We start from the raw sequence: 12,100 nt of genomic DNA, 5'->3' as shown, positions 1-12,100 counted from the left end.
GGTTCTTATGTAAAAACCCTGGCACATTCCCAGTCCCTTTCTTTTATCTGCCTATTAGCATCCCTTCCCCTCCAGTCTTCAAATACAATCTTCATGTCTATAGGCCAACGTCACATTCTCTACCAGTAGCATATGATGGGAAAGTGTAGCTGGTTATCTCCCCTGCATTTATATCTTTACTTATTACTGCTTTATAATAGCTGAGAATTTGATGTCATTTTGAGCCATCATGACCATTGTGGCAGCATTTCAGTTACATCATGCTAGGCACAGGTCTGCCATCTGGCTGCTCTGGGAACTGCCACATGTCTCAGCACATGACACTGCTTCCTTGGCCTTCTGCTTAGCTTCAATCCTTATTACCCTTCATGGTGCCTTAAACCTGAATTTGACTCCAATCCTAAATTCCTGCTCCATTACAGCGACTGGGAATAGAACCAATGCCTCTCGTACAGCATGAAGATCTTCCAAAGCTCAAGGGGCCTCATGGAAAATTGATGGAAAAAGTCATTCAAAATTGGGCTCCCTTATCTAACAGACTTGCTTTAGCTATCAACGTCCATCCTTTTAAGAATGCATTTGGCAATTTTCATTTTAACTGTGCATTAATTGTAGTATTGATTTTAATACAAACAATCCACGCTGCAATTCCATTAAAAAAGTTGTATTAAAATATTTGTATACATTCTTTTTCAGTCAACTCAGGCTCAGTTAGTTCGAACTCTTTAAAGAAAAAAAAAAAAAGATACAGTTCACAGATAAAGTTTCACCTTTCAAAAGCAAAGAGCACAATACTCTCAAGCAAAATATTTTCTACAGAACACCTTTTAGAATAGTTTCAAATAAGCGAATACATTGAAGTGACAGCTGTGAAATGAATACATTATTCTGTATGTAATGGTTCAACTTGCCTTGAATCACAGGGTTTTAACACAATTGCTTCACTCTTTCTGATTGATGAAGTCAAGTACAAAAGGCTTGTTCCAGGACGGTTAGAGATACGCTTCCCAAGTCAGTGAAGATTTCTGACAACAGCCATACACCTGTAGATCTGAATCACTGGTAGTGCACTGAAAATGGGGTTTGTACAACATCCCCCTCTGGTGAACACATGGGCTTGTGCATATTAAGAGAGCAGCAGACCAGAAGAATTATAGCATGATAAATTCCCTTGCCTTCATCTGGTGAACACTGGATGCCATATCTAGAAGGGATAGTTTAATTAATCTCATGTAACAAACCTGGACTCTCCATGAAGACTTCTTATGGCATTGATTTTGTATTCAGACCCACTAGTGACTAACATCTGACTTCTAAAGGCAAAGATTCAGAAAAAGAGGTCAAATTTGTTTTCTTCAGGTTTCAGGTACTACTTTAAAAAAAGGACACAAGAAACTTAAAAATCCCATTTCTGTACAAAGATTTTTTTTTTTTTTACTTAATTTCTTTGGAAGGGATCTCCAAGTGAAAGATTGGAGGAAAAATCTGCCTAGTTTGTTTGCTCTTTGTATTGGACAGCCATTTGTCAGTAGTCAAATCTGGTCCCCACCCCATTTGTGCTATATGAAAAGAACCAGGGGAAAGAACATTTAAATGGCAGGAAAAAGTGATTGTTAAGCCACAAAAACACAATCTAAAAAAACAGCATAAAAAAAAAGGCCACATCTCACTGATGCCCTTTTCACTTCAGTAAGGCTTAAGAAACCTGAGCGATAGGCTTTGCTCTGTCAGAACATGTGACATCACGATTATCTTAAAAGAAAGGGATCTGAAATAGGGTAGTACAGATCTTTCCAATTTTTTTCTCTCTTTTATCTATGTCATTTGCCCCAGTAAAGGGAGCTGGGCACTTGCTGCTCACATTTCTCTGATTTTAGGGAAGTCAAAATTGTGCTGAAGTGCAACGCTAGCTACACTACAACAATGGTAAAATACTAATTTCCTTTTGGAATTTTATGAGAGTTTGGGGTATTTCAAAAGCCTTCATTTTTAAAGGAACTCTTGCTACACAGCACTCATACATTCAAGTCAAAAACTAGAACAGCAGTGTTTGCTCTGCTGCAAGTAATCACTGATCACATATAAAATTCCCCTTTGAATGTCAATGCTCACAGGGCTTTTAAATCACTATGTTACGTACAGGAAACACACAGGAACCTAAAAAAATGCACTCTTGTAAACTTGTTCTGTAAAGCTTTTCAAGTAGGTTTTATACAATGTGCTGTTCCCTTTCAAGTATCTTTTAACGGGATAGAAGGGACAGCACAGTACTGTTACTGGAAAGGCTTTAAATATAGCAAATAAATTCCATTTGCAAATCAGTTATTGAAAGAGTCTGGTTCTGGATTTTGAAGCTTCCCTGCGGTCATTTGGACTTTGCAGTTCATCCTCATCAGGGTCGTTCCAGCTTGCTTTCATTGGAGTTAGTTCAGGGGCGACCACATCACCATCCTAGAAAGTCATTGAAAGGAAGTTGAGAAAAAGATGCCGAGTTTTACAAGCACATTCTTACTTTATTTGTCTTACTGTAGGAATCAGGACCTCATTGTGCTAGGTGCTGTACAAACAGAACAAAACAAGCAGTTCAATTTTAGGCTTATGAATAGAAAGGATGAGAACTGAGCCACAAAAAAGTCATGATCAATGACTGAAAACTTTGTAGGTGAGAACTCTGTACAAACGTACCCGAGTCGTTCAGCTGGTTCCCAAAGCTTAGTCACCAATAAATCCAGGAAGCAGGTGAGCCAGGAAATACTTAGTGTATTACCACACAAAGTGAGCCCAAAGAGGCCAACACTTGTGGCACCTTAGAGACTAACAAATTTATGCAGGCATATGCTTTTGTGGGCTAACACCCAAATAAATTTTAGTCTCTAAGGTGCCACAAGTTCTCCTTGTTCTTTTTGCTGATACAGACTAACATGGCTACCTCTCTGAAGAGTGAGCCCAGTAACCATCCCACTGTCCATCTGAAATTCACCTGTCCCACACTGCCACGACAAAGTGCTGAGCACCCGTGGCAAACTTGTGCCATGGATTACCCACATTCAGTTTTGTACACTTGGCCATGTTTCACTTGTTAAGACACATTATTAGGTGCAATGAACTGACGTGGTAGTTGTAGCTGGTTGCATGATGAAATTAATATTACAAATTGATATAGGAAACAGGGAAAGCTTTTTACCAGTCTCACGTGCAAAGCACACTGGAGAAATTAACTCTGTTTTGCTCTCAGAAACCAGAACTGTTACAAAAGGATGAGCCCTAAGGTGACTCACATGCCCATGGCTGCAGATCATGCCTGTGGAAACCATAGTCCAGTGGTGGAATTTCCGGAGGTACTGAGCGACCGCCGACATCAGCTGTGGGTGCTCAGCACCCCTGGAAAATAAGCCATGGGGCCTAGCACACTAGTTTTAAAAATGCTCAATACAAGGTATTATGCTTTGTCACACTGAAGGGATTTAAAGCTCTACATTTTTATTAAAGGACATGAAACTGATTTGTGATGTGAGCACGTTTCTCTCAGAGCTCCTCCAGACTACATTTCATGCAGGGAAAGGTATGTGAGAAAACATCTGGACCTGAAAGAGCAGATACAGAAAGAGGGGCAGCTTAATACTAAACACAGATGAATTATTAGCATTCAAAACCAACTGCTAAGAGAAAACCTTTAATTGCTGGGAAAAGACACCTTATCACACTGTCCGTACCCAACTTGATGGACAAGTCACACCTACTAAGGCTTACTGTCCTGAAAACTAGAGGTTCAATGCAACGATTTACATATTTAATAAATGTGAAATACCTAATTTACATTCTAATTTTATTTATAATGGCAAAAATGTCATTTGTTTCCATCATATTAACTGCTCTGCTACAGTGATGGACATAAATAATTTTATCAACTGAAAGAAACAAGTTTAGTGGGAGAAATGATAGAGGAGGGGTAGGCCAGGGGCAGCACAGGGGAGGAGATGTTGTCTCAGCCATAACACAGAAATGCCAAGTTAGCTTTATTGATATTACAGGTGCCGCCCCTGGCAGGAGTCTGAGGCTCCTATTTCCTTTAGGATCAGGTTCCATCTCTCTCAGGGACTGTTTTTGACCAACTGGCTCAACATCGCCAAGAGCTGGGACCACAGAGGTGGCTCTGACCCTGCCCCCATTGCAAAAGCCGAAACTGCATAAAGGGGCTACAGTGAGCTCCATCCCCATCATGCCCTGCGGTATCTGTGCTCTTGTGTCTGACAGGCAGCAGGGGCAACAGGCTCTACCCGCACACAGCAGCAGGGACCTTCGAAATCAGGAACATTTAGGGGGTCTCTACCCTCTTCCTGTTCAAGTCGCCTTGTTTCCCCAGGAGATTGAGGCTCCCGAACAGGAGTCCATAAAAGATCATAAAAAAAACCAAATTAAATTCTCATAAGAACATAAGAACGGCCGTACCGGGTCAGACCAAAGGTCTATCTAGCCCAGTATCTGTATACCGACAGTGGCCAATGCCAGGTGCCCCAGAGGGCGTGAAGCTAACAGGCAATGATCAAGTGATCTCTCTCCTGCCATCCATCTCCATCCTCTGATGAACAGAGTCTAGGGACACCATTCTTTACCCTTCCTGGCTAATAACCATTTATGGACTTAGCCATCATGAATTTATCCAGTTCCCTTTTAAACATGTTATAGTCCCAGCCTTCACAACCTCCTCAGGTAAGGAGTTCCACAAATTGACTGTGCGCTGTGTGAAGAACTTCCTTTTATTTGTTTTAACCTGCTGCCTATTAATTTCATTTGGTGACCCCTAGTTCTTGTATTATGGGAATAAGTAAAATAACTTTTCCTTATCCACTTGCTCCACATCACTCATGATTTTATAGACCTCTATCATATCCGCCCTTAGTCTCCTCTTTTCCAAGCTGAAGAGTCCTAGCCTCTTTAATCTTTCCTCATATGGGACCCTCTCCAAACCCCTAATCATTTTAGTTGCCCTTTTCTGAATCTTTTCTAGTGCTAGAATATCTTTTTTGAGATGAGGAGACCACATCTGTACACAGTATTCGAGATGTGGGTGTACCATGGATTTATATAAGGGCAACAATATATTCTCAGTCTTATTCTCTATCCCCTTTTTAATGATTCCTAACATCCTGTTTGCTTTTTTGACCACCTCTGCGCATTGCATGGACATCTTCAGAGAACTATCCACGATGATGCCAAGATCTTTTTCCTGACTCGTTGTAGCTAAATTAGCCCCCATCATATTGTATGTATAGTTAGGGTTATTTTTTCCAATGTGCATTACTTTACATTTATCCACATTAAATTTCATTTGCCATTTTGTTGCCCAATCACTTAGTTTTGTGAGATCTTTTTGAAGTTCTTCACAGTCTGCTTTGGTCTTAACTATCTTGAGTAGTTTAGTATCATCTGCAGACTTTGCCACCTCACTGTTTACCCCTTTCTCCAGATCATTTATGAATAAATTGAATAGAATTGGTCCTAGGACTGATCCTTGGGGAACACCACTAGTTACCCCTCTCCATTCTGAGAATTTACCATTAATTCCTACCCTTTGTTCCCTGTCTTTTAACCAGTTCTCAATTCATGAAAGGACCTTCCCTTTTATCCCATGACAGCTTAATTTACGTAAGAGCCTTTGGTGAGGGACCTTGTCAAAGGCTTTCTGGAAATCTAAGTACACTATGTCCACTGGATTTCTCCTGGGGAAATAGGAAGCTTTATAGGCCTGGGACAAGCAGGGGCAACTGGTCTGAGTGATCCCTTAAAGAGATGCCATTGAGCCCACCACGGTGGTTTAGGGCTGGTCTACAAACGAAACTTGCACCAGTTACCGAAACCAAGGCAAACCCTTGGGTGGATGCTCTTATTTCAGGATAAAAGTGTCTCACTTCAGTTCAATTTAAACCTGTTCCCAATCAGCTTATGAGAAACGCTACTCTTAAACAGAAATAAGAGCGGCCACATGGGTTTGCATTGGTTTAAGTTCACTGCTTTGGTTAGAACATGCAGCATTCCCATGTAGACAAGGCCTTACAGATAAAAATCCCTAACAATGCACAGATTTTGAAGGTTCCAAATCCATGTGCCAAGGTGAGAAGCTCCAGGGAGTAGGGATTATTTTGGGCAAGTTCTCTGGCCTGTGTTGTACAGGAGGTCAGACTAGATTATCACAATGGTCCCTTTTGGCCTGGGAATGGATGAATCTGTGTGTAGGGGTATTTACGAGGTAGTACGTTACCTGTGGTTTTGTAAAATCCATGTTCATACACCACTGAATAAAACACTTTGTTGCAGCATCTAAACTCTTCTCATCCTTTTTCTTGCAATAAACCCGGATCAGCTGCTCTGCAAATGTCTCTGGCAGAAGCCTGGAAACCTTTTGAATAGAGGAAAATAAATTGTACAGTGTTTCTTGGAATCTAGAGCCAACCGATCAATGAACTTCAAAATATTTCCATATATAGGTAGAAAAATGTAAGTTCTTACTATGAAGCATAATGTGTACCACAAAGTTAGGGAGTTTGACAGGAAAAATTAGTCAAACTGAAGATAGTGAGTAATGGATTTTGGATGGACTGTGTTAAATACTAAGACTCCAAATTATGGTAAAACTGTATTCCCCCCACCACCACCACCACATTATTGCACAGAAGTGCTTCCATAACCTGTTAATTGAAAATTTCCTTGAGAAGCATGTTTGGTAAGGCCTTTGGCACAGCGATAGCTACCTGTTCTTTCGAAATCTTGACTGCCTGGCTTGGGTCAGACTTGCAATAGAAGCGAACTTTATCGATAGGGTTCTGTTCTTTCATTCCATAGTCCATATTGATAACCTTGATGGAAACAATTCAGAAATGGATACAAATGAACAAAAAAAAATGGTTACCCACCTTTTTTGTAACTGTTGTTCTTCGAGATGTTGCTCCATTCCATTCTAGGTGTGCGTGCACTTACATGCACGGTCAGAGGTTTTTCTCGTAGCAGTATCCATAACGCCAGCTGTGGTGCCCCCTTGAGTGCTACGCTCAGGCGTCGGTATATCAGGAGCTGCCAGCCTTACGTCCTCTCAGTTCCTTCTTGCTGGCAACTCTGACAGAGGGACTGGAGGGTGGGGAATGGAATGGATATGAGCAACACATCTCGAAAAACAACAGCTGAAGAAAAAATGGTTGCCCATCTCTTTTGTTTCAAGTGCTTGCTCATGTCGATTCCATTGTAGGCGACTCACAAGCAGTATCAATGGAAGTGGGCTCAGAGTTCACAGTCTTGCAGGTTGCAGCACTTCTCTGCCAAAGCTAGCATTGTCTCAAGCTTGCTGGTAAGTGTATGAGACGCGAGCGTGTGGACAGACGACCAGGTAGCGGCTCTACACATCTCTTGGATTGGTACCTACTTCAGGAAGGCCACTGACGACACTTGTGCCCTAGTTGAGTGTGGTCCACAATCGCAGGCACTTTTGCCAGCTTATAACAGTAGCGGATAAAGGCCATGATCCAGGACGAAATCCTCTAAGCAGACACTGAGCGACCCTTCATTCTGTCCACCACCGCAACGAACAACTGCGTTGACTTACGGAACAGCTTTGTTCTATCTATGTAGAAGGCCAGCCCCCTCCTGATGTCCAGAGTTTGTAGCCTGCATTCCTCATCAGACATATAAGGCTTTGGAAAGAATACAGGTAAGTATATGTTCTGGCAAGTATGAAACTGGGAAATGACCTTGGGCAGAAACACTGGGTGCAGTCACAGCTGGACCTTATCCTTGTAGAAGGCTGTATAAGGCAGCTCCAAAGTAAGTGCCCTGATCTCGCACACCCTGCGAGCTGACATTATCACGACCAGGAACAAGGAACTTTTGTGTGCAGCATGCCATTCATCTGGTAGCTGCACACCTGCCTGGAACCAGGAACATCCTGGTGGATCACCTCATGGAGAAGCAGGAGAGAGCAGGAAGCCAGAGCCTGAAACAGAGACCCTGTGAGCCTCTACAGCATGAGATTTGGGTCCTGGGTGGGAGACAATGCTGTCATGTTGTGAGCCTTGGAACAGAGGATGGAAAGCCAAGATAGCAGCCAGGTGGACCTTGATCAATGACAGGGACAAGCCTTGGAGTTTGAGGTGCAGCAGATAATCCAGTATCTCCTGCAGCAGGGCCTGCTTGGCTCACATATGCCATTCCAAGGCCCAGCACATGAATCTTTTCCATTTGGCCAGATAAGTTGCTCTGGTGGAGGGTTTCCTGCTACCCAGCAAGATCTCCTGGACACAGCTCAAGCATGGCCGTCCCTTCATGCTTAGCCAGGCAGCAGCCAAGCAGTCAAGTGCAGTGCCACCAGGTTCGTATGCAAAAGGCTGCTGTAGTTCTGTGACAGCAGATCCAGCCAGAGGGGCGGCTACCGAAAGGTTCAACAGTGTGCTGAACCAGTGCTGGAGAGGCCACGTGGAGGTTATTAGGATAATTCTCGCCCTTGCTTGATCTTCATAAGGACCCTGTGACTCAATGGCACTGGCAGGAAGGCATACATCAGCGCCCCCAACCATGGGATGAGAAAGGCATCCGACAGGAAGTCCCCAGATCGAACAGAACTTGTGGCATTTTCTGTTCTGCCTGGACGTGAAAAGCTGCGCCTGGGGAGTCCCCCACCTCTGGAAGATTATGCTGACCACCTCCGGACAGAGCAACCACTTGTGACGAGATGAGAAAGTCCTGCTGAGGTGATCCACCAGGATGTTCCTGGTTCCAGGCAGGTGTGCAGCTACCAAATGAAGGGCATGAAGCACACAAAAATGTCCCAAGAGCAAAGAGCTTCTTGACAAACAGCCGAAGACCTGGCACTGCCCTGCCTGTTGATGTAATACATTGCAGCAGTATTATCCATCAGGACCTGCATGCACCACCTTGCTCCTCAGGTGAGGCAAGAAAGCCTGGCAGGCCAGGCAAACCGCTCTGAGCTTCCTAATGTTGATATGGAGGGCCAGATTGTCCCGCAAATGGTTCTTTACATGGGAGATCAGATCCGTCCAACATGGCCTGAAAACGCACTCCTGGAAGGAAGGCTCTGGCTCGCATGGAGTTGAGAACCACCCAATGAACTCTACTCGTTGGACGCGCGTTAAGATGGATTTTTCTCGTTTATTAACAGGCCCGGGTTGCGGCAAGTGGAACGCACCAGATTAAGGCTCCTCTGCACTTGCTCACAAGATGGGCCCTTGATGAACCAGTGGTTGAGATACAGGAAGACCTGGACCCCTCGATGTCTCAGGTAAGCAGCCACTGGCGCCATACATTTTGTGAACACCTTTGGGGTTGATCAGAGGCCAAAGGAGAGTGCTTTGAAAATGGCGTCTGCCCACTATGAAACTGAGGAAGCGTCTGTGACCTGGGAATATAGAAATAAGCATCCTTTAAATCGAGGGTAGCATACCAGTCTCCCAGATCAAGGAAGGAAATGATGGAGGCCAAAGAGACCATATGAAACTTGTTGAAGCGACGCAGGTCCAAGATGGGTCTGAGGCCCCCTTTTTCCTTCGGGATTAATAAGTAGTGGGAGTAGACCCCTTTTTCTTTCATGTCCCAATGGACTTCCTCCACTACAACCAGGCACAGGAGGTTCTCAACCTCTTGAATGAGGAATTGTTCATGAGAAGGACCCCTGAAGAGGGATGGGGGAAGAGGGGAGTGGGAGGGAGGGGCAGCCAAAAATTGCAGGGTATAGCCCCGAGATAATATGTCCAGCACCCAGCGGTCTGAGATGACTCACGACCAGGCCAAACAGTAGGGACAAAGACGGTTGAAGAAAGAACAAGGTGGATCTGGAAAACTAACCAGGGCATCACTCTCAAGAGCACCTTCAAAACAAGTACTTTTGGCCCCTTGACTGCTTTGCCAGGCCGAGCTGTGCAGTAGAAGGAGGAAGGGCAGCGAGGACTAAAACTTCTGTCTCTATCCCTTCTCCTTGCAGACCCATCAAGGCTGCCAAAGTCTTGGTGGCAGGGGCAGCTGGAACTGCTTCTGTGAAGACTGCAGCATATGCATGACCAGCAAGCAAAGGATGGCCCGAATGTCATTTAACCCATGCAGACTCACATCTGTCTGTTTGGAGAAGAGACTGTTCCCAGCAAACGGGAGGACCTACATCGTGGGCTGCATATCTAGAGAAAGACTGGCAGTTTGAAGCCAGGAGCTGCACCTCGTAACCACCACCACTGCGACCACCCTAGCTGCTGAGTCTGCTGCATCCCACACCATTTGGAAGGAGCACGTAGCTGCTGCCATGCCCTCCTGTACCAGGGTGCTGATTCTTGAGCAAAACTCTGCAGGAGGGATTCCTTGAAGTTACAGAGGGAGTCCCATAAGTTAAAATTGTATCTGCCCAAGACGGCCTTATGGTTCGCCACCCGGAATTGCTGTCTGGCAGTGGAATAAATTTTTCTCCCCAAAAGGTCCAGTCTTTTGGCCTCTATTTTTGGTAGTTGAACTGGTGTGCCTCTGCTTATCTTTTTCGTTGGTCGCAGAGACAACCAGTGAGCCCAGAGGTGGGTGGGTATAAAGGTACGGTCAAACCTTGCAATAATGCGCCTCGCGATAACGTGAATTCGGATATAACGTGATCATAAGTTAGCTCCCCTTTAAGTCCGTAATACTGTTCACATTTTGCCAGAATACTTTTTTAAAGACATTTATAAATAAATCGCATTCTTCCGGTCTTATAGGATAAAAGTGACTCCTGGCCATTGCAGGCCCATTGCACTTACTTTTCGGGTTGTACATGTATATGGTGTTTGCCTATAAACTTATTAATTTCCTATATTTTTGAAAATATTTTACCATTATGGACACGCCAGTTCACAAACGCAAGTCTTCTGCTCAAGAGAAACCGTACGCCCTGGATCAACTAAAGAAGGGCAAACAACAAACTCAGCTTGCTAGAGATCTAGGAATTAGTGAGTCCACTCTGTGAGGGTGGAAAAAAGAAGAAAAAAAGCTCTGTAGCCTACCCTGCATTCTTGAAGCGGAAACTGGTTTACAGCATAAAAAGGTCAAGTTTGCTAATGATGAAAACCTAAGATTCCACCTTGTACCAATGGTTTGTCCAGATTCACTCAGAAGGAGTTCCCATTTCTGGCCCTATTCTGAAAGCTCAAGCAGAGAAATTTGATCACCTTGTCAATGGAAATGAATCCAAATTTAAGGTGAGTAATGGCTAGCTGGATAGATTCAAGAAAAGGCACACTATAAGCCAAGTTCTTGTGTCTGGGGAAATCCATTCAGCTGATACAGAAGCTGCCAATTCCTACCCAATTGACCTTAAAAAGTTGCAGGAGGGCAGTTGCTACACAGCCGAACAAGTTTACAGCTGCAACGAGACTGCTTTATGATTTAAAATGTTACCCGATCGCACTCTCGCAACCAGGACTGATAGTCACAAACAAGAAGGCTTTAAGCAGAGGAAGGACCGAGTCACTCTCTTGTTTTGCGCCAACAAGTCTGGCAGCACAAAGTCAGACCTCTAATGATTGGAAATGCAAGGTCTCCCAGGTGTTTTCATCATGTTAATATGAAGGCCCTTCCCTTTAAATACACCAACAGCAAGAATGCATGGATGAATAGCTCCATATTTAAAGACTAGTTCCATAAAACTTTCATGCCAGCCGTTCGGGCTCATTTGCGAAAACTCAAGCAGCAGGAAAAAGCTCTCCTCCTGCTGGATAATTGCCCTGCCCACCCCCCAGCGGAAAATCTTGTCAGTCATGATGGCAAAATTAAAGTCTCTTATCTCTCGAAGAGCACTATGTCAGAAATCCAGGCACTGGATCAAGGCATCATATCAGTATTTAAGCAAAACTACTGTCATGAAATGATCAAGAGGATGGTAGCGGATAACAACTCCTCTGTCGACACATCACTGGCGTCACTCAACTTGAAAGAAGTCTGTCACCTCAGCAGGAAAGCCTGGGATGCTATCTCTGCACGTTGCATTCAACAATGCTGGACAAAGGGTCTTGGTCCAGCTTTTCCATCATCTACACACGATGACGGTAATGACGATGAGCCTGAATTTACAAGATTCACTGAAGAC

At 44.1% G+C, this 12,100-nt stretch overlaps 1 protein-coding gene across 3 annotated transcripts in view; it reads right to left on the bottom strand.

Moving 5' to 3' along the window:
• Positions 1-648: 648 nt before the first annotated feature.
• SAMHD1 (SAM and HD domain containing deoxynucleoside triphosphate triphosphohydrolase 1) overlaps positions 649-12,100 on the bottom strand; it is an 89,652-nt gene continuing 78,200 nt past the window's right edge. For all 3 annotated transcript variants that reach the window (XM_050918613.1, XM_050918611.1, XM_050918612.1), the window contains 3 exons: positions 6,750-6,854; positions 6,260-6,397; positions 649-2,451 (listed from right to left, as the gene is read on the bottom strand). In XM_050918613.1, coding sequence (XP_050774570.1) covers positions 2,323-2,451; positions 6,260-6,397; positions 6,750-6,854 — 372 coding nt within the window. In that variant the 3' untranslated portion in view covers positions 649-2,322. The remainder of the gene's footprint in view (positions 2,452-6,259; positions 6,398-6,749; positions 6,855-12,100) is intronic.

Source organism: Gopherus flavomarginatus, chromosome 11 (assembly GCF_025201925.1).
Source record: "Gopherus flavomarginatus isolate rGopFla2 chromosome 11, rGopFla2.mat.asm, whole genome shotgun sequence".
NCBI lineage: Eukaryota > Metazoa > Chordata > Testudines > Testudinidae > Gopherus > Gopherus flavomarginatus.
The sequence above is the reverse complement of the archived record's forward strand: the minus strand, read 5'-3'. Positions and strand labels throughout refer to the sequence as shown.